This window comes from Hippichthys cyanospilos, chromosome 1, assembly GCF_059441005.1.
Source record: "Hippichthys cyanospilos isolate Australia breed blue-spotted pipefish chromosome 1, RoL_Hcya_1.0, whole genome shotgun sequence".
NCBI classification, from domain to species: domain Eukaryota; kingdom Metazoa; phylum Chordata; class Actinopteri; order Syngnathiformes; family Syngnathidae; genus Hippichthys; species Hippichthys cyanospilos.
Genome location: NC_142369.1, coordinates 31,587,965 through 31,611,176, shown reverse-complemented (window position 1 = coordinate 31,611,176; position 23,212 = coordinate 31,587,965). Strand labels below are relative to the sequence as shown.

Here is a 23,212-nt window from a genome sequence, read left to right as displayed (position 1 = left end):
GTAGAGTACTGCACAGTAATTAGAAATTCCTTTATATAGTTTTTTTTCTTTTGCATGACAAATAGAGCAAATATAAAAAACCTAAAACTAATACTGAAATTACTTAAAATTAAACTAAACTGAAACACTGAACATTTCCAACAAGATAAAAACAAATCGACACATTCTAAAAGATCATTCCGAATGAACTCAATTAAAAAAAAAAAAATCTAAATGAAATAGAAACACATTATAGTGAAAAATGAATCAACTCTTCTTGGGACTCCTATATTTTAATCATCAAGTGTGCAGATTCCGGAGTTCTCTTATTCACCACATTTTGGGCATTCTATCATCCGACTTCATGGGAAGAGAGTACATATGTATTAATATATTCAAACCACGTTCATAAGTCTTCACATATAGACAACGTAGAATTGTTTAACTCTCGTTCCCTAATTCAAGCTCGGTCCACAAGTGTTTGCTTTCTATTCTGTTCAACATTCTATCACATGGTAATCATTAGCTTTGACTATTGAAAACAGGGCGTGGCAAAGTAGCACCGTATGGCAACCAAGCAGTCTTTATTTGTAATAACTTCTAACAATTGTGATTAATAAGGGCCCTTACATTGTTAAAAGGTACTGTTTAGGCACTGGTGACATAGCATGTATGGTTTCAGCGATGTGGAAGAAAACACCAAATTACAACAGTAATTGTGAGCCGAGCCCTTTCAACATGAAAGATTCTCACAACTGTTCATATTGAGATTGAAGGGAAAATTCCACACAGACACACTACTGAATTATGGAGATATGTCTTGAAAAGACTATTATACTCACAATCCCTGTAGATGTAATGGCCAAAACCTTTGTTTGAGTAATCAAAGAGCGATTTTCTTTACACAGAAAGTGCATTGAAAGCCATAGTGAATGGCACACTCGTGTTGTCAAACCTTCCGCTTCCTGAGTCTGCAATACACCAAACCACTTCCTACACACAACTACACGCCCATACACACGCACACGCACACGCAAAAACACGTCTCGGATGGTTAGTTGGTTACGTGACCGCCATTGGCTGCATTGCCGGAGCTAAAATTAAAGCTGTGATGCAGTCATACACTCATTGTTGCCCTGGAAACTAGGTCAGTGTTAACCCTTTGCGCACCAGGCTGGGGACTCCACGCAAAGCTAAACATATGATTAACACACATTCCATCTGCTCTTCCGCAGACACATTTTAAATGTCATTCCGCCGAAAGGAAGTCCTGAGCGTGAGAAAGCAAGCCGAGTCTGTCTTGTAACCTGCTGTACGAATAAACTCTCAATGAAAAGTCAGCAAAGTGAGAAAACATTCAATGATCCTGACTTGTCAACGCTTGACCGTTTTGTTTGAGCAGTCATATTAGAACTCGTGTTTGCCAATTGGTAAACAGATAGCAGCGTGACAAGGAAACAAGATCTTCCGCGAGATAAACTTAAGTGAACAGCAACAGCGCAGCAACCGTCACAATACACATAGAGAAAAGTACACAAGAAAACCTTTGCCCACTAAGCAAAAAACGTGAACCACATTGTTGCGTCCAAGTGCAAGGCATCGAAACGTTCACACGAGTTTGACATTCCTTACATTTCGTACAAACGCGGATGACGTATCGCAGTTCAAGAGTCACGCTCATTGGATGTACACTACAGCATATGAGTGTGCAAAACTGCCCACATGATGGCACTCTCTGTGTTTCTCCAACAACCTGTTTGCTCCGTCCTTAAGAATCATCCGAAGAACTCTCGCCGGCCAAAACGCACGCCGCGTATGCCGAGCGTGAAGGGCGTAGTAAGAGCGGCGGATCTCAGCGGCGACACAGTGCAATTTGGTAAGCTTTACAGGCCCAGCAGTGCGCAAGCGCGACCCACTAACTTTTACTCCCTTTACCTCGTTTGACTCCGCGACGAACGCCGGGAAGGACACCGCGCCCCCTGCCGGCTCGCGAGCCCGAATTGAGGGTTCCTCCTCCTCTTCCCGCCTTCTCTCCTCGGCCTCTTGTATCTACACATGCCTGGCGCTGGGCGCCAATCAGCGGGCAGCGTGGGACGCTTCAAACTGAGGACGCCGCTACACATCACTAAGGCTCGTAACGACTTGGAGATGGAAGGCAACTTCTAATTTGAGCTACTTAGACGCACTGGAGATCAGATATGCAAAGACTGAGCGCAACAGGTATAGTCTACACCTGGGTGATCTTTGGACCGACATAACGAGATCCTAACAGCGACACGGTGCTCTCTGTGTGCCGTTCCGGCCGTCCGGACGCATAAGGCTACAAAAATTCACCGAAAGGTCAGAACATACATGCAAACACATACAGTATAGAGTCACGTTGTCGTTGGGTGCACAAGTGACCTCGTTTCCGCCTCTGCGACGCTTTAATGAGCAAACGAAGCAGCAGCCGACGTGTCGGCGACGCGCAACAAAACCCGATGTTCTCTCTTACCTCAGCTGACACTAGAGGGTTCCCCCGACAGCCCGGATCGTTGTCGTCCAAATATTGCACCTTTGGAGCCATTTAACACAGGGGAGGGGGCGGTGGGGTGAGGGTAGAGAAATGGGAGGGGGAGGGGGGAAAAGAATCAATTGAATAATGCGACAGGGGCCATTTTAAAACCACATGCCATTAAGACGAGTGGTTTTGCAGATTAAAGCAACCAAATATGTCAAAGCTAAATTATTGTCATTCCTCTCATCTTCGGCAAACATTTCACAGCACGCAGATGTATCACGTCAGATTTGGCATGCCGGCATTTCCCTCCTTTGCTTAAATGTAGAATAACATGCAGATGTAAATTTAAAGAGACAATTCTACCGAATCTCTTGTTTTTTCTCAACTCTGCACAATATAGAAGTGTCACTGACTATAAGGGTGAAACAGAAAGGCGGTCTTCACAGTGGGGCTGCTTATAGTTAAAACAAAAGATGGTCTCATTTGACACAGGCTGGTCCCCTTGTCTACATAGCAACAAAATGATGCGTTGTCTGAAGATCTAGCTCTTCTCCCCACCACCCACCTATCAATCCTGAAATCGTGATGAATATTTACCCTCCAAGTCTTACAGCTGCCGGGCTTTGTATTCCTTCGTCCGGTTGCAGAATCCCCATCAGACAAGAGCCAACAATCCAGCTCCCCCTCGTCTTCGCCTCAATCCCTCCAGACCTTTCTTCTCTTTCTTTCTATTACACACTTCTTTTTCAGTCTTTCTCTCGCCCTCTCTCTCTCTCGCTCTCTCTCTCTCTCTCTCTCTCTCTCTCGCTCTCCCTGTGTTCCAGCAGCTCATTCAGGAAGCCATCTTGTGTTTTTAATCTGGTTTTGCCGGAGCCCTCGTACGCACTCGCTCTCTTTCCCTCGTCCCCTCACTCCACCCCCCTCCCTTGCTCTCAGTCCCTTCTGGTAGTACGTATTCACACATACACACAAACGCACACAAGCTCTGTGTTTTTTTTCTCCTTTTCCGCACAGAATTTGAACGTCATCTCGAAGACCCCTCCCCCTCCTTAAACATACACATTACTGAACAAATGTACACACATACACATGCGCGCACACACACAATACGTCATGTCAGACATAGTGCACAAAAGCAGCCTGTCCACCAATCAGAAGCCACGCTGGTCTCTGCTGCTAGGGTGAAATTGACAAGAGTGCAAGGGAGTGCAGCTAGCGGGAGGAATGGACGCTGTAAAAAAAGAGGAGGTTAAAATAAAAAAAGGGAAAGGGTTGTTGAGCGTGCCTTGTTCAGCACCATAAAAGAGAGGCTGACATAAAGACAAAAAGTAAAGGTGGACGGGAGGTGTGGGTAATCTCTATGTCTCCTGTCAATTATCTCCTCAAGCTCGCCTTCCCTAAACAATACCTCTGGTATGTGCTATCAAGCGCCATCTGTGTCAGAGCTGCCTGCAATAACTGGACTGGACTGGACTACACTGTCTGCACCTACACGCACGCGCCCAAACGCAAACACCCAAAAAGCACGTCATTCAGCAAACATCCATGCTGACCCAAAGCAAGCAAGGGTGAGCACGGAAAAGTAGGCATATGTACAATGGTAGCAAGTGGATTTGCATAACCGGTCCTTCACATGACAATCTCCCAAAAAAACTTGGTGTGTGTGTTTGTCATTTTTTTCATAATTTTGCCAACCAGATTTGAGTATAAGCACAGATTTTCGCCAAGGGCCTTACCAATCACACATAGCCCTTTGAATGTGTCACCGTGTAAACTCGATGCCTTTTCTCTTTAAATTGTGCCTCCAACGCTTTGTTCAAAAGTCAATGCAGGTAAAACTCTGCAAAAAAAAAAGAACTTTCGAGTAATATTTTCATGCGAGTGCTTGACCGGACGTCGCCACCAGACAAGATGAAGTCTGCGTCCGACCGGCGACTACGCATCGGACGAAAGTGAAGCACACAACGAGCGAGAGGTAGACCGAGGAGACGAGCGAAAAGGAGAGAGGGATGTGGACTGCGGCGAGGCAGTCGCACACAGTGACACAGCGTTTGTAGTGGCTGTCTGACAGGCTCACATGCTTCGGGAAATCCCCTCTGTTGACGTCACGCAAGTCACGTGCGGGAACGTGTGCCCTTCTGTGTTTGTTGATGTGGGAGCGGCCCGAGAGCGCCGCTATGGCAGAAAATACGCTTGCAGGTGGGCCGGGTCATGTTTTTAGTCGCGGTATTACGTTCTAACTTTTATTTGAAACAATCATTTCAGAGGTGAACTATTTTTAACTCTTTAAATATGCAGTTCGTATTAAAGCATATTCAATATGAAGAGGGCGGCTCGGTGGAAGAGTGGTGAGCGCGTCCGCCCTCACAGTTCAGTTTCCCAGGGTCGATTCCAGTTCGCTCCGGCCCTCCTCTGTGGAGTTTGCATGTTCTCCCGAGTCTGGTCACGACGGGTTCCTCCCACCTTGCCAAAACCAGCTTGGTAGGTGTATTGGACATTCTAAATTATCCTTAGGTGTGATTAGGTGCGCGAATTGTTGTTCGTCCCCGTGTACGGGAAAATGACCCAGACCATAGACTAGTGATCAGGTTTGTGGTAAAAGATTTGCACCGATTTATCACAGATGATAGCCCTGTATTTCCATCACGCCTATTTTTAGAAGAGATGATACCGGAGTAGGCTCTTAAGACCTACTTGTAAAGTCATGTTACTTTTGAACATCCATCTTGTTTACAAATGCAAAATTGGATGCTAATCTGCCGGTGTAAAATCCCTTACTCCATAAAATCATTGATAAGAGAACTGAGAAACAATCAACTGGGTAATTGTTAAAAAAAATCGAAAAGAGAATGTAAATCATAAAAATTTGATCCGTTCCCTTCATTACTAATACCCTTCATTTGCTACATAATAAGGGGATGCCAACTAGGTGGAATTTGCAAAATATCACGGAAATAGCACTCTAAAACGCTCCAAAATATAAGTTCATGAAAAAAAGACTATAGCTCACTGTAGTACATGAACCACAATTTGCACTTTTATTTACACTATTTTTACAATTTTAATTGATTTGTTTTCAGGCAACTGACACAGTTTAAAACGTCACAGTGATTTTAAAGCAGATGTGACACACACACACACACACTTGATATTATGAGCAGAGAGCTCAGTAGTGTAAAGATTTAATAAAAAAGGGCTGATTTTAAACCTTACGGGAAAGGGTGGTGTACATATAAAATATATTTGCTTAGGCACTCACAACAAAAAAACTACGGTACAAAGTTGTTCATTCCCTTGACTATTATTTGTTGAACTGCTTAGTACAGGGCATCGTGTATAATGGTGCATTGTTGAAGAGTGTGGCATGTTCAATGTAAATGATGTTTGGAATAGAAGGTTGCAGAAGATGAACAATGTGGTTGCTAAGCAATGAGTTCTTGCTTACTGCAGCCATATGGAGATCAGATGGAAGAGGTTGTGGGGGAGTGTTATTGATTGATCATTATCATTAAAGATAGAACAAGACGAACATGCATTGTGAATGTGCAATCTGTGTTCAATATTGTTGAGGAATTTGGATGTGAATAATAGTGGCGATCGGTTGAAATGTCCTCATTTGCGAATTCTATGTTGTATGAATGTGTACGAGGGGCAACATTACACCCTGTATTTGCCTGTACATTGTACACAATTATCTGATTGGTTGCTGGAGCATCAGTTCAGCATTTGCAGTTCTAGCTTCGTTTTTGTTTACAATATTGGATTGTATAAATGAATTACATTAAGTTGTTGCACCGACGATTTCGTTCTCAACTTGTTTTTATTTTACCTGAGTGAACTCTCACTTTACAGCCAGCTCTCAAATCTCATCCCAATGTCATCTGCCAGCGTTAGCTTGTTTTACTGTTGCTACTCTCTATGTTTTTTTTAATATAATATTATTGCAGTGTGAATATATATTAATGAGTTTTGCATCAATTAAAAGATACTCCATGAACAATATACAAATATATTCAGTAAATAATGAATAGTAAAGTAAATATATATATATATATATATATATATATATATATATATATATATATATATATATATATATGTGTGTGTGTGTGTGTGTGTGTGTGTGTGTGTGTGTGTGTATCGTCGAGTAATTATTTGCAATGTGTTTGTACGTTCACTAAATAATCAATAATTCAATAAATGAAACAAGAAGAAGACAGAATCAAAATCGTGGTTTTGAGTTTCAACTGCTATTTAACCCTGCAGTATTCTGTCGCTGTTTTGTTGAAAATATCCATCCATCCGTTTTCTATTAATCCATTGATGTTAAACATACAGGCATGTTCAGTCCGTTGAGGATGTTGCTCTATGCAGGGAATGGAAAAAAAAGGTTGAAATAAAAATACTTAAAAAAAAAAAAAAAAACTTCTATATACCGCTTTCTACATAAATGTCTGGTGCTAGGGCCTGCGGCTTACAGTTTGGTGCGGCTTCTCCACGACCCCAAAAAATGTGTCTCAACTTTTGCTGCTGCATCTTATATGCCAGTGCGACTTATAGTCCGGAAAATACGGGACGTATACATGGACATAGACATAGACTTAGCCATATAGACACACACTGAAAGAGTCATTTCAACGGTGATAAATGTTAGAAATGGTCCACTGAAATGGGCTAGAGGTCTTTCAGAGGTCAAGGGTTTAGAAATGTGGAGGCAGCAGTAAACCTCTATTACCCAACAACAAGAGAACCTCGGGCAAGACAATGATCACAAGCACTCTTTCATTGTGCCTGTTTACTTCTCAACCACTGACTGAACTCATGACGCACAGACCTACAGTTGTCAATGTCCAGGGCCAAACTAACTCATGACAATTGCTCATGTTTTTAGACCTAAAGAATCCTCTGATAGAATCTTCTAAATGCAAAAGTTTGAAGAATGACTTTCAGTTAACAAACAACTGCCATTTTGCAGGAAACTCTTGAGGAGGGGGGTGCGTCAAACACCCAGACAGCAAAACAAGACAGGACGGGTCTGAACAGTACTGATGAGAACCCTTATTTCCTGTTTGTAGCAGAACAATCCATGCGTCCTTTCTTTGAAACCTTGAGTGGTTCCTCAACTTTTACATGTTGGTTCTGCCTTTATTATTATTATTCCTTAATTGTGGCATGGGGTGAAATGATTAATCAAATTAATTGATGGGGATTTTTAACAATTATTCGATATGTCCAAACCCAGGCAAATTCGGGTTTCAAAATGTCTGTATTTCTCCATGAAAGGGATTTTTTTTTTTTTTTTAATCTGGCTCATTTGCAAGTGTCATAGCTCAGTGGTCATCTCTCAGCCCAGTTATCGAACCCTGATTGCTCCTGATGCTACGCCATCTAGTAGCTAAAATGAAGAAGCCCTTTCTCAGAATATAATCCTTGCTTTTACTTTGAAAAACAAGAAGCAAAGCTTTTCCTATTTGCTAAATCTAAATAATAACATTTCCTTCTGATCACTTTTCTTGTGAATGTAGCTCCCACCCCCACTAGACTTGCTTTAAAATTCAAATGGTTCACATTTCACCTTTTGCATCCATTTTATACAGCTCCTGTCCTCATCCGGGTTGGCAAGTAAGATGGAGCCTATTCCAATTACCTTTGGGCAAGAGGTAGGGTGGACCCCGGACTGATCACCAGTCAACTGCGGGGCAAACAATAACAAATTCGGACCCAGGACCTTTTGACTCTGGCACGATTGTGAGAACTTCTGATACACCGCACTGCCAATAATCATTCCATATGATTTCTTTATAATTCTACCAATCTAGCAAGGTTGTAATAAAAAAGAGAACATAAGAAATAACACACCCTGAGATGAATTAAATGAATACAGAAAATTATAGTATTCACATTTTAAGACAGTTTTATTGTCCCCAAGGGTGTCGGTCCATTTATTTATACACCGCATGTGTATTTTACACACACAACTTCTAAACCGCTAACTCCCTCAGTGTTTAATGCCAGTTTGTGATTATCTTGTAATGTCAACTATGATTTCAACTTACTTCTGTTTGTGTGCTGACAAATGAATCCTTAGTCAGCATCCATACCTAAATCATGCGTTTACAAGCCAATTCAAGTTTTTCCTGTTTCTCCTCGTTCGTTGCGTCTTCCTCCCCTCCCGACTTGACAACCCATCCCCCGCCTTTTCAGACCCCGATGCACATACAAACACATTTAGCCATGCGCGCGCGCACACTGCACACTTGTAAATGTGCACTCTTTCTTCACACACCCACACACACAAACACAAAATAGCCTAAGGTTAACCCCCACCCTCAGTTGAAGCCGTGGAGGTCAAAGGACAAAGCAGAGGCAAATACAGGAATTCTCCTGTGCGGTTGCCTGCACAGCTCCTTAACCATGCATAGAGACACAAACACACACTCTATTGGCAAGGCCCTGGTAATTGGAGATGTTCATAAAACTGACTTCAAATACGTGGCTGTAACTGTTACAGCCTAACACACAAAGTGAAAACATACTGCCAACTCAAATTTGCATTACATGAGCCTAAAAATGGTCCAAAAGCATTTTAGCTATGATTTCTACTTTTGCATGGCTTCGGAGAATTTACACTCACTGTCGAGTAGATTGGATTGAAAGAAGGCAGTTGTCTTAATATGTGACGTGAGTCTGATTTGTTTTACACGGAATATGTACAATATGTAATCAGATTGTGGCCTCCTTCGTATGTGGCTATAAGTCAGTATGGGTCACACGCCATGTTCATCTGACCAATATGTCATTTAACGCGAAAAATGTCACAGTTGTTCAACAAAACAGGACAGGTGGGAAAAGTACCGTGTTTCTCCGAGTACAAGTCGACCCCCCCCCCCCCCCTTTTTTTTAACTGCAATTTGGGTGAATTTTACAAAAACGCCATTATATGTCTACCCATGACTTCAGTGGTTACATAGATCATGACTTTCCAATCAAAACACATGGTATGTGTTATTAAAATGACAAAATTATTAGTGGAAGGAGGTGAAGTGCGTAGATGCAGAAACTGAAAATGATGTTGCCATAATAAAATGATTTGAAGTTTCAGTCCTTCATTTTTTTGACACAGCTGAATATGCTCTTGCATTTTTGTCTTGAATGGATCTCTTAAGCCGTATTTTCCTTTTCATAATGGGTCAAAGTTGTATGGAAAAATTATCCATGCAGCCTCATTTTTGACAACGAACAGGCAATTAGGCGGCGCTCGACTAAAGTGCATTTGAAAGCACAAACGCACTAAAACGGATGCATACTATATCGAATAAGAAGCTTATGTCATAATTTTAAGCCTCTTACATGACATAATATTACTTATTTCACATTTGGATTAATGTTGTTCGGACACAGATATGTGGAGAAAATTGGTCTGTTTTGAGTTATGCCATATAAGTCGCCCCCTAATATGGAGGTTGAAAATGAAAGAAAAAACTCGACTTGTACTTGGAAGAAAACAGTGACCAAAAGTTGGCGATAAATTGAAGGACAATATACTTAAAACTGCCACAAGTGTGTCGAGATTGAGACATACATGCTTACTTCCTTAAATACTGCGCCATGCGATGTCATCACATCACAGATATAGGCCTTTCAAAGGTGCATTGATTTTGAAATGTGAGCAACCAAATAAAACGATTGGATTTGGCAAACGATCTGGAAGGGGCATCATGCTGTCCAGCATGAACAAAACCTGTGACCTGAAGGGAAGCATCACGCTACATTTTTCCCTCTTATGGCGCTCATAAATTATGCTATAACATCAAACAAAACAAGAAGAAAAGTGTTACTACTTAGGCTACTCACCTCCTTGTCCTGTTTTCTTTTCAGTGCTTCACATTTGCGCAGTTTGCATATCTGCTTGCCCGTCTTGCGGTTCAGACAGTGGACACAAGCACCACAGTTCCCTTTGCGAAGGCATGGCGTGCAGGCCCCACATTTTCTCCTCTTCTTCTTTTGAGGGTCACTGGGAGCCAGGGGGAAGAGGCCTGCTTGCTGATGCTCACTCTCAATGTACTCACTGAGTGGGGACGCCTTGGCTAAATTTTTTCTATTAATAGAATGATTCTGAACTTTTTTGCTGAAAAGATCATAAACATCCTGAGAAGGTGGACTGGGCGCTGGCTTTGGCTTCGACATTTTTTCCTAGGCTGTGTTGGGATGTTGAAGGGTTGAAGCACTACTTTACTTTTTTGCCATGCAGAGGCGAGATTGGTGATCCGCCAGAGTTTGGGCTGAAGAACCTGACGCTTGTGGATTCATAGTTGTGCCTGCGCCAGCCTAGTAAGAAATCAAAGTGAAAATCACAACGAAGAAAAAAAAACACCAAAACCAATTGTCTTAGAATAGTATTTTCCACAATTGGCAAAGGACAGTCTGCTACTCGGCAGTGTTCAACTCTTCTTCGATGAATCTGGTAAGCAAGATGAATGCAGTCGATTTTCTACCCCCAATTATGAAAAGAATCTTCAGGTATATCTCAAACTGTCTCCTTCAGTACAGTACAAACCAGTGGAGTAACAACTTGAATGATAGAAGAAAGCTAAGTTACCTTAGAATGTATTTTCATTCACACGTTCTGCTTTCTCAGCCCAACTGTCACTATTTGCCTCATTACAGGATCTACGTGCACTCTTTGGACAGCAACTATGTTTCACCACAGACCCCACACGGACAAGGGCTTAAGTCCACCACGAGAAAGAATGGAGGGGGAGCTGATGTGGCGATGGGCTGATGCCGCGCACTGTCCTCTTTGTCTCGTGGTCACACGCTCCAGTCCACCATCAATAAAAGATGGATTATTCTCAGAAAAGACACATTTTCTTTGCTACTGCTCGGTTTCACAAGGACTGAGTATGTTTTAGGAAGTATTATATAGACAGTAAAAGCCTCCTATTTGTCCTTGTTGAATTGTTAGATATGTTTGCTCAACAAAGGTGAAAACAATCTTTGCGCAGTATTATATCAAGTGTACTTAATAACATCTTTGTTGAAGAGTTATTGAACTATTTTGGGCATCTTTTCACATGCTGGCTCAGATGGAACTGTAAGCAATAAACATACAAGATGAACATGTAAAACAAATAGTCGACATCCACTGCAATACAGCAGGTTAGTGCTTTGACTATTTTTAGATACGGAGTTTTGAATTTGGAGGTTTGGGGTAAGTATCTTAGCTCTGTTCTTCCCTGTATGTGTGAGTTTATGACATGTACTATGGCTAACTCCTGCAATTCATTGAAGGCTGATTTGTCCATAAGGAGGATGCGTAGATGTCCTTTTTCTTGTTTGCAGTTTAAAACACTATGTGAATGCAACAAAACCAATATTTAAGGTTAAGTCGCAAAGCATGCAAATGCAAAGTTATATGGTACATTGAAGCAGATGGAAAGTGAAAGTGAGTACATAAAGACCCTAGATTGAGAATATTTGGAACAATACCAGCTCAGTTCCACACATCTAGACTTGATTTGCGGAAAGGGCGAAAAGCACGCAAAATGTAACGCATCAGTTGAACTACCATGCACAAACACACTTGAGGAAAATAATAGAAAATAATATTCCCCTCTATCTTCTTTTCTGTATGTGGTTGTTGTCAATGCATTGGGAGATATTTTATTTCAGAGGAGACATCCCCCACCTTCAGATATCGCAACAGAATAACGGCACATGAGCGTAGCTACATGGTGACCAGGGGAGGACATGGCCACCTCTTATCACTCTGTGGCCAGCCTTTAAAAAAGGGGCACACTACAAACATAGTGAAGGTAATTAGTACCAGACATGCAGCAAGACATACAAAAGTGGTCTCAAGACCAAATCTTTGGAGAGTAAGCTTGTAAACTTTCCTTTGCGCTTTACAAAACCTATTTTTCCACAATAAAGCGAAATGTCAGAAATGTGACCACGAAGAAAGCCTTTAGAAAGAGTATTCGGGTATGATTGGTGATGTTAAACTACAAAAAGTGCAAATGATGCGTGTCACCATAGTTGTACAAACATTAATTGGTAAGTGTTGAGTCTTCACGTGGTTTGCCACAGGCACAATTTACTCGCGGGTGGCGCGCGACCTATCAAAGCAATCAGATATAAATAACAGACGTCCTAAGATTTACATCCAGATAGTGCGTGTTATCTCCTGGCATTAACATTCTCACTACACACCCATTAGTGTTACGTGTGGGCTAATTGCTGTTAGTGACAAAAACGGCACTTTCACTAAGTGTGAATAGCTCTGCTCACAGTCAGATACTAAAGCGCGCACGTGTCCTCAGTAAATGGTTCACATCAAGTGAGGACTTTCTTCGTCGTTGTATAGGTTCAAATTTTAAAATAAAGACGTCGGATTGAACACTTCTTGACAAACTTCTACATTTAGGGCAAACCACACGCATAAAAATTTTAGGCCTGCTATTACTGTATCATGCGTCACTCACGTGAATGTAGTCCCGTGTTAAAAACATGCTTAGTAACGCCACATCAAGTGCATATGAGAAATAAATGACATTTACCTTAATTAGTGAGGTCAAATTTCCAATCGACTTTCCGTTGTTAAAATAAAAAGCAGCGAAAAAATGACGACAAAGCCGGGAAAAAAATCAAAAATAGTCATGCAAATGAACAAAAAGTTAAAAACGTTTTCGAAGTCGAAACAGACGTGCAAACTTAGAAAATGTCGACACCGGGGGTGAAAACCAAGGGGGGGAAACCTGGTAGCCTTGTAAACTACTAAGGAGGATGTGTCTGTGGACAGAGAGAGCGAGAGAGGTCATCTTCAGTGGATTGAAGTCATCAGTAAATTATGGGCTGGACCTCTGACAGATGAGGGAGGGGTTGATGGTGTTGATGATTGCTTGGGGGGGGGGGCAACCAAGTAATAAGTGACATCTTATCGAATGGCCAACGTGTAGACTTACTCAAACTAAGAAGATTACGTCGATCGAATCATTTAAATCTTTAGGTAAACGCGAGTGACACCTGCTTACAGTTCCGGAATTTCTATAGGTTCTCGTCAATGCCTGTTTTATAAAATGTTGTAACAAAAAACATCAAATGTTCAATGCAATGTACTGCACATAAAACTGTAATAGTAAAACTGTAAAACGCGAATGGTTTGCATGTTCTCTCCGTGCCTGCCTACGTTTCCTCCCTCATTCCAAAAAGCATGGATGGTAGATTGATTGAGCAAAATTGTCTATAGGCGTAATTGTGGGTGTGAAAGGTTGCTCATCGATGTGGGCCCTGCGATAAACTGGCAACCGGTTTAAATGTCTACCCTGCTTTCTGTCCGAAGATAGCTTGGATAAGCAATTCAGATAGTAGATATACTCCTAGGAGCCAGTGTACAACCACTGGCACTCGTACCAAACTATGACAACATGTTAATCTTTTGTTTAATGTAGAGTACATTTTAATATCTCTTCAATGGTGCTTTCTTTTTGTTAGTACTTTAAGTGTTGCGTAATGTTTACAAATATTGCTGCTGGGGCAATTTTTGTACCATCCATCCATTTTTTACTGCTGTATTCTGGAGTCGGGTCACAGCAGTTTGAGCAGGAAAACCCAGACTTCCCTCCCCTCTGCCACTTCGTCCAGCTCCTCCGGGAGGATCCCGGGCATTCCTAAACGAGTTGAGCGACACAATCTCACCAGCGTGTCCTGGGTCGTCCCTGGGGCCTCATCCCAGAACACCTAACCAGGGAGGTGACCGTGAGACATCCTAACCGGGTGCCCGAACCACCTCAACTGTCTTCTCTCAACTCGGAGGAGCAGCGGCAAAACACTGAGCCCCTTCCGGATAACCGAGCTTCTTGCTCTCTCTCTAAAGGAGAGAGACACTCATTTTGGCTGTTTGTATCCGTCATGACCCACGGCTCGTGACCATTGGTGAGAACAGGAACATATATCGAGTGCTTTGCCTTTTGGCTCAGCTCTTAACCAGAATGGACCAATACCACAGCACTGCAGACCAGCACCGACCCGCCAGTTAATCTTCCACTCCATCCTACCCTCACTTGTGCACAAGACCCCTTAAACTCTTCCACTTGGGGCAGAACCTCCTCCCTGACCCTGAGAGGGCACGCCACCCTTTTCCAACTGAGGACCATGGTCTTAGATTTGGAGTGCCCGGAGAGAACCCACATATGGGCTCGGGGAGAACATGCAAAGTCCACACAAGTGAGGTGGATTTGAACTCAGGTCCTTTTAACTGTGAGGCGAACGTGCCATTCACTGCGCCACCAAGCCGATAATGGGAAGTCATACGTCAAAATTGTCCGGACAATAAGGTTCTAGAAACCTCCATTAATCTCAAGACAGTATTCATTCTGATTAATTGCGTTTGTGGAATATAAATTAAGCAGCCAATTCAATCCATTCTTATCCATCTCGTGTTATTACCGTTGTGCTCGTGCAGGTAACGAGACATCATCAAACTCAGAAAATAAGTGATCTGTGATTAGTTGTTACATGAGCAACTTGTGATTGATCAGAAAACTGCGTTTGACCAATAAGGATGTACTGAAGATATTTTAAAGACAGCTTTTGGTTTGATGTCCCCATCCATATCACGTGTGATTTTTGAAAGACGATATGCTTGTCTAATGTTAAATCAAATAAACTATGAAATGACGCGTTTTGGGTTTTAGAAACGTTAATTCCAAAAGTTAACAAGAGACACAACAAGGCAGTGTTAAGTTAACACAAAAATCTTTACTACCATACCTTTGTAGACACAAACATATGACAGACATGGAATTTCATGGAAGCAGGCCACCCTATGACAGAACAGTTGTGTTTTCCCATTTCAAACATCGCAACCACAAGCTGCATCAAACATTGGAACAGAGTATGATGATGGACAGACAAGGCGTTAAAGCGGGATTACGAATACATAGGGGGGTAAGAAAATACTATACAAGTATAATTTAGACAGTCAAATAAAACGATAGCGGGACATGACGATAGGACTTCAAATAATTTGGAGTGGTTCTATAGTACCCTCTAGCGTCGCTGTTGCGGTATCACTGATGGCGGACTGATTTCAGCTGTCTAATGACAATGAGGGAGCGTTCAAAATATAAGAGGTGACCCCCATTAAAAATCGGCCTAGTATTCATTTCTGACTTCAAGAACCGTCTCGGTCTGGCCTCTCTGACTTCTAAATCGAACGTGCAGTCCATCTGATCTATTAATTTCTGACCCTATCCATCTTGAGTCCCTCCCAAAGAGAACATCTTCATCTCTGCAACCTGTGGTGGACGGCAAAAATTATGACCTTGATTGTAACAGAGAAACGTCGTTCTATGCTGTGCACATGACAATAAACACTTCGACTTTGGACTAGTGTTTCGTACCCTGTTGCGTATATGCTGGGATGATAAACACAACTTTCAAAGCGAATCACAGGAATTTAATATTGTACGGAGAAAAATAAATATAGGAAAAAACAGTATACTCAGACAGTGGCAACTTAGCTTTTGCAGAAACAAATAAGCTACACATACAATGATAGCATTTATATATTGCAGGGATCATTTAAAATATGAAAGTGTATCTTTTGCTATATTTAACAGCACTTGAACCACCGCAGCCCTGGTAGCTTTGATTGGCTTAATCAGTTAATAAATATTAAGTTATAGGAGTGCATTAGTAGTATTTGCGAAGTTATTATGGGTCTGCTGGGATAGAAAATGATTACTGTAGGTTGTTTCACCAGGTTCGAGCATTTGATAACCTTGTATTTGCATGATATTGTGAGCAATCATAGATTTTACTAGAGAGTTGAATCTTACAATGTGTATGTAAAAGTGCACCCAACAAATCACATAACAACACATTCCTCCTCTTAGTTCCAAGGAAATTTGAGCCAGTTTGAGTAGAATGTTGTCCTCATGTCCGGACTTGGAACTTGCCAGCCTTTGTCATGTACTTGATGCCTTTGAAAGGTTTATACTTCTCCCCATACATATCCAGGCGATTCACCTTCAGCCCTGTTCAAAAGATATCATAGGCTTTAGTTGATGCTTTTGTTGATTAATGATTAACATTGTGGGTGGCATCTAGAATACATCAGTGTTAAAAAGCCCTTTCATAAACTCTTAAACGTATTCGGGTCATTAGATTTGTCCAACTGCAGTGAGAGTCTAACTCGCTCAGGTTCAGACTTTCAGCATTCATCACCTCTGCTTTCAGGCAGGCAGGGGTAAATTGACCCGGGCAGGATAGACTCATTTACCAGGCGGTAACTATAAAATGTGGGATATCAAGTAATGCATGATAGTGCCTCCCAGTGGACATGACTGTCAATTGCAGTCTAGTCCTGACTCCTTGAATTTACATGCAATTTAGCTGACATGATGACTTTTGCAGGGTCAAGGGCCTTAATTTAATTTGTCTTGATGTTTTGCTTTTATCACTGCTGCATATTTTAAGTGCAGTGCAACAGTATAATAACATTTCTCTATAACCTTGACATTTCTTGCCTGTTTAGGACTTAAAAATAGGAAAACGAGTAGCTAATAAAGACCGTTTTTTCCTGTTTAGACTTTTGGCCGAAAGCGGCCGGTGTTCCCAGTAAAGGTTTAAGATGAAACGGTGTTCATGAGAAATAGATGAAATCTGTCCATTATGTGTGTGGAGTGCGTGGATGTGTGCGCGCATCTGTGTACCTGAGATTGCCATCTGCTGGATTTTGAACTGGATGTTGATGGTAGGGTTCTCATCGGGTTTGGAGGCCCCCGCCTGCAGACTCATTGTGCCCTTCAAGCTGGGAAGCTTCTGGGGGTTGATCTTGCCTACATCCCAAGTCAACAACTGACGCAAACATATACCCGAATGTTAGTGCAGTATTTCATTCACTACAAGAGTACTTAGACTACATAATGCATGCGTTGTCACTTGCAGGTTACTGTGAGTACCTTTGTGACTGGGTCAAAAGTGTACGTTCCCTGAGAGGGGTTAAGATTGGCATTGAGAACCCCCCGAGGAAGCTGACTGCTCACTAGCACAGACTCCACAGCCTTGCCCATGGTCTGCTTGGGGCCGAGCGTCAAGTCGAATCGTCCCTGGGAGCTTCCTTCGCGGAAAGTAATGTTGTGCTTGACGTACACTGGAATTGCCACCAGGCTAAAGAGGCAAGAATAGGAAGCCACTAAGGTCACGTGTTCCATTTCCATACTGTATCATTACAGGGGGCCCTCAGTTTATGATTGAATTCCATTTTTACGACGGCCAGTAAGTCCAAGTTTCTATGCGTACCCAGGGCAATGCAATGCAATAGCAAAGTCACAATTACAGTCAATATTTGATTGTAAAAGGTCGAAAATATGAAATCCCCTCATAGACCGAGGACCCCTGTACTTGAAGTCTAGCAACAATTTTGTGATATGTAGGGGGAGCATCAAAAACACCAACTTCTGAGAGCTGACGTGATAGGAAAGTAGCCGGAAGTTTCCATCAGGAGGGATAAAGGAGAGAATCCGCTCAGCCTCCCATCGCTTGAATCGAACACATGGATGAAAACTGACATCATCCAAAAGCCGAGGATTCTGAGACAGAAAGATAGGAGGTATGCTTCAAGCGTTGTAGGAGCCTTTTTAGACCTACAGTATTTACTCATTTGGGTTTGTTTTACTGTATAGTCTGGAGGTTCCACTGCCCAACAAGTCACATCAAATATTAAGAATTATTCATTATAATTTAATGCAAATATCCAAGCCATCTGTCTTCTTCCACATTTCAAGTAACGGATGAGGCTGTTTAGCTACGTGAAACAACCTGCAGATCTTCAAACTGCATACAAATAACCCCACAACTGCTTTAAATAAGGGAAACATCTGTTTGCAACATTGTCAGTCTGTACCATTGAAAACCAAGGACCTAAATGTCTATAGCGCATCCCTGTTTGCTGCTGGTAAATGTTTCCGTCAACCGTCTGTTTCAAGCTACGTCACTCGTTTGAAACCTCTCACCATAAACGACAATGTGAGGTCAGGCATGCCAGTCAATTTGACACAGGCATCAATGACTCCCTGGATTTCTGCCGTGATGGTGGAACCTGAAGGGGAAAAACCCAGTCACTTTTCACAACAAGCATGCATCTGATACGAATTGTAAGCAGCCAAAGAGCATTACCCGACTTATCAATGATGGCGTCTATTTCCTCCACCACATCAAAATAGGCTTCATTGTTGGTGTATCTGACACCAGTGCGCCGCCATGGTACCACTGACAGCTGGCCAGTGGGGAGCTGTTCACCCACATTGGTGCTGCCTGGGTATTGATCAAATGTCAAACGAGATTAGATTGGGCAGTTACTCAGGCAGACGTGTGCAGAGTAATTGCTGATGACTATTATGTGTTGGTAAATGACAAAACACTCATTACACTATATCAAATGGACCTGCTCACGTAAACCAACATTTACAAGAAGAAGATGGACTTCAGCTCCAGACAGAAAGGAAAAGAAATATATTTAAAAAAAAAAAAAAAAAAAAAAAAAAAAAAAGCTCGTGCTCCCCGGAGAAAATTTCGAACAAGTTTTGAACGCGGTGGAAATAGAATTGTCTTAAAAAAAGATCCGGTTCGACATTAAGAAGCTATCATCCAATTTAAGCAAAACAAAGTATATGATTTTTGGTACAAGACAAATGAAACATCCAAGTCAAAGTCACTGTTAACTCAAATGAAATAGAAAAAGTAACAACTGATGAAAAATTATGCTGGAATTCACATAGATAATCTTATTAAAAAAATATAGAAAAACTATAGGTATCTTGTATAAAACAAAAGGATCTACTAAACAAGCAATCAACTCACAAATTATACTGTTCATTATTACTGCCATATCTGTGTGGAGTTTGGGGTGATACCTATAAAAAAAAAAAAAAAAAAACACTCAGGCCAACAAAAAAAAAAAACCTATGCGAATGTTCAAATTATACAGAGCCAACAAACCAATTGCTCAGCAAATAAATATTCTTAAATACTATGATCTATTCGAATTTAAAACAGCAGTAGGGCAGTAGGCAAGGTACACCCTGAAGTGGTTCAACCATTCACGCACCCAATCACACCTAAGAAGAATTTAGTACTGTATGTCCAATTCACCTGCCATGCTTGTTTTTTGGAGTATGGGAAGAAGCCGGAGTGCCCGGAGAGAACCCACGTGGGCTCAGGGAGAACATGCTAACCCCACAAAGGAAGCCAACTGGATTGGAACTCGGGCCCCTTGAACTGTGAGGCGGACGTAGTATTCGCTGCACCGCCCAGGTTGTGTTTATTTTAATGAAATGTGTTCAATGTTTATATGTTCAATAAATCAATTTAAAAAAAAAAAAGATCAAAATCAAACTGCACAGGCCTATCATGAGAAATCTCTCCTTGCATACATATGAGATCACATTCTATGCATTCTGCAGCTAGGATTATTGAGGGTTGCTCAAGGGTACATTGACAGTGGTCGAGCAGCATACTAATATATATTTGGCTACAATAGGCCTCACACCTTGACCTTCCAATTTTACGGCACAATTCTATAGTAGAGAGGAGTTTCTGCCTTCTGGAGCACGAGGGAATATTTCTCTTTTTTGAGGGGTTCATAAAACGTCTGCAGCTACTGTCTGACATAATCGTACACATCGTACCAGTGATAGTGTTGACCATTGTGCGGAGAATGGTGGGGGGCTTGATAAGCTCTTTGAGGATGTTGGACTCTGTGGCCAAGGGAAAGCCATTGTCCAGCATCTCTTCCAGTAGTTCATAGACGACGACCACATTGTCTTTGATGGCAGCCTCCGTGCATACACCAAAATAGTCCTGTTAAAAACAACACACATGAATGGTTACCACAAACAACAGGTCTTCGGTACACTTAAAGAGTAGACATGAAGAGAACCTGGAACGTGTCGACAACTCTGTGCAGAAACTCAATGACAAAGAGCGGTGGCACCTCGCTCTGTATGACTGCCACAAAGTATATGCGATGCCTGAGAACATTGATGAGGTAGTGGTGCGGGGTGGGGATCACAGGCGGGACGTTCTCCGGTTCACTGGCGCGCTCTTGGGCCTCAAAAAAGTAGTCACACACAGAGCGGCTCACCACGCTCTTCCAGTGCTTCTCCAGGAAAATGTCTCCTGAGGAGTTGACCAGAAAGAGACTGTGGATCATCTTGACTGAAGGCTAGAAAATAGGAGGGGAAAAGCACAAAGGTTAAACTAGAATATACAGTAGGATATTAGAGCTCAGGCTGCCACCCAAAATCTGAGTTCCCTATACAAGTTGGATTCATTGTTTTTTTGTTTGTTTTTTTTGCAGTAGGTCCAAACCTATCTGTTCACAAATTTTGTGAAACTAAAAACTAGAGAAGTTCATATGATTTGTACAAATCTAACCAGTTAGCTCCTTAAAAAAATATATACATACATATATATATATATGTATATATATATATATATATATATATATATATATATATATATATATATATATACACATATATATACATATATATATATATATATATATATATATATATATATATATATATATATATATATATATATATATATATATAATGTTTGATTAATTATTTTGTTTTTATTAATTTACTTAAGAATTAGAATCGTTAGAGACTGAAATCACTCGTTAGCTAGGAACCAGGAAGAGTAAGAAATCAAGGAAAGAAAAAAAAACAAAGTAGACCTCAAAAAGCGCAGTAAAATTGGAATTGGCATATTTTTTTTTTCTATTTCATGCATTGTGATCCACTTGGCTATTTTTTGGTTTACTTTTGACTAACCTCTATAAAAGCTGCAAAACAATTGGGTAACAGTTGTTGAAAAGTGATTTATATTGCTTTGCTCTTTTTTAATGTTTAAAAACAATACATTATAGATCATTGTACTTACAGTCGGCGCGGTGAGTGTGTGTGTGTGTGTGTGTGTGTGGGGGGGGGGGGGGGGGGCAGGTTTTCTCTTTCTGGAGCATAAAGAAAGCTGCCACATATTTCTCTTTCTTAAAACCAACGCACGCACATATACACCCATGCAGACGCGCGCGCACGTTGAGCAGACTGAGCATTCTTCAGTTTACTCCACCATCTCACATGACTTATCTTTTTTTAACAGGAAGAAGGTAGTTCGTGCTCGAGTCTAGTGCACTAGCAAGTCATCACGCAAAGAACACAGGGCACATTTTTTGTTTTGTATACACGTGTTTAGGGTATCGCAACAATGTAGAAATGACAGAATGTAGAGAAAAAAAACAGTTGACATTATGGACAAAAATGGACTTATGCTTTACTATTTGTGGTTTCACATGTCTATTGTCCCACAGATCCACAATTGTGTTTGTGTGTAGCAACTCAAGTAACGTTTTGTGCTCACCTATTGTAATCCTATAATAGTCATCATCCGGGGGAGGGAGAAGTGTAACTGTCATTTTTTCAGTGGATAAAATGTGATATGATATGCAGCGGAATTTCAAGCCGTCACTGCCTTTTTTTTCTTTGCATTTTAGAAAACATTCTCATTATTCAGGATAAGGGAAATGGCATGTTCATTTCGCATGGAAATAAAACACACCCGACAACTGTATGAGAACAACATTAATATCAGATATAGCCTACACTGAATTAGATTAGAGCGACGAACAGTAGCTACTTTGTGACAGCACAACAGCGCGTCCCGATTGAAACCCTAATTGAATACAGTATGCGTAATACGACCAATAACTCGGCGGCGATAAAACGAAACGCTAAACAGCGCAATTTGACGGCGTTCGTTGTTAAACAAAACAATGAAACACATATCTACTCTAAATTTAAACTGGTAGGACAGTTAAAACGCCTGCAGCTCCATCAGTAATAAAATCCTCCAGTCCCTCCTTCTCCTCGGTGTCTCATGACAAGAGTGGAAAAAAAAAAACGTCGCCTCGAACGCGAATAAAAACGCAACAAAACCATTGTTTCCTATCAATTAGGAGATAGATAAAATGATGCTCACGAATTACTTACCGAAGACTGATTCTACGTCTCGGTCTCGAATTTCACTATTTTCTCATTGAAATATGAAGCTATTGTCGCTTCCGTTAGGATCAGCCCCGGTAAAGGAAGCGGAGAAAAACAACCAACCACAAACTGTGAAAATAATCTCAATCCCTCCTTTTTCACCACAGCCATTGGCCAAGAGTACGGAAGTTGTGCTCCAGGCACGTTGTGGTGATTGGGTTATTGGTAAGCTTTGCGGTTCAGTATATGCTTGACGATTGGCCAAAATAAATGCAAACTGACATTTTGTTTTTCTAGCCTTTTCATTTTGCGGTGTTCAAATCAACGAACAAAAACAATATTCCCGCACTCGCACTCAAAACAACTTTATACGGTATATAACATATGTAAATCGGTGTCTCAAGACCATCGTAAAAACAATTACCAGCATACATATTGTTGGATGTATGACCACCCCCCCCCTTTCTAACACCAAAATATTGGTCTCTCATACGTTGTTTATCAATATGCATTTCTTGTACTGAATACTTTAGTATTTATTAGTAAGGATTGAGAAGTGTTGCGTTTCTTTATTGGAATGAAGACGCCACTTGGGTTGATTAGATATAGATATTATATAGGTTACCCAAGTGCTTAGTAAATCTAAAAAGACTAGCCTGGGACTCAAAAAAAAAAA

At 41.3% G+C, this 23,212-nt stretch overlaps 2 protein-coding genes and 1 long non-coding RNA gene across 4 annotated transcripts in view; 1 reads left to right on the top strand and 2 right to left on the bottom strand.

Annotated features, from left to right (window-relative positions):
• tet3 (tet methylcytosine dioxygenase 3) overlaps positions 1 to 10,666 on the bottom strand; it is a 45,456-nt gene extending 34,790 nt beyond the window's left edge. Inside the window, exons 1-2 of one of the 2 annotated variants that reach the window (XM_088408259.1) lie at positions 3,077 to 3,522; positions 2,474 to 2,533 (exon numbers count right to left, since the gene is read on the bottom strand). Coding sequence is in view for 1 of the 2 variants with exons in the window: in XM_088408251.1 (XP_088264377.1) it covers positions 10,334 to 10,666 (333 nt within the window). In the remaining variant the exon portion in view is untranslated. Of the gene's footprint in view, positions 1 to 2,473; positions 2,534 to 3,076; positions 3,523 to 10,333 lie in introns of those variants that run through there. The other variant, XM_088408251.1, reaches the window with a different exon arrangement.
• Positions 1,601 to 11,603, top strand: LOC148430105 (uncharacterized). The gene is made up of 3 exons (XR_015864840.1): positions 1,601 to 1,855; positions 1,946 to 2,319; positions 10,731 to 11,603. It is a non-coding gene; the product is annotated as an uncharacterized LOC148430105 (long non-coding RNA).
• A 3,615-nt stretch (positions 11,604 to 15,218) lies between these two features.
• ap3m2 (adaptor related protein complex 3 subunit mu 2) lies at positions 15,219 to 22,656 on the bottom strand. The gene is made up of 9 exons (XM_088432309.1): positions 22,543 to 22,656; positions 20,424 to 20,708; positions 20,173 to 20,344; positions 18,662 to 18,799; positions 18,499 to 18,584; positions 17,942 to 18,075; positions 17,446 to 17,653; positions 17,197 to 17,341; positions 15,219 to 16,518 (listed from the first exon to the last, which is right to left on the bottom strand). Exons 2-9 carry the CDS (start codon positions 20,694 to 20,696, stop codon positions 16,418 to 16,420), a joined length of 1,257 nt encoding a protein of 418 aa, XP_088288435.1. The 5' UTR covers positions 20,697 to 20,708; positions 22,543 to 22,656; the 3' UTR covers positions 15,219 to 16,417.
• Between the last annotated feature and the right edge of the window lie 556 nt (positions 22,657 to 23,212).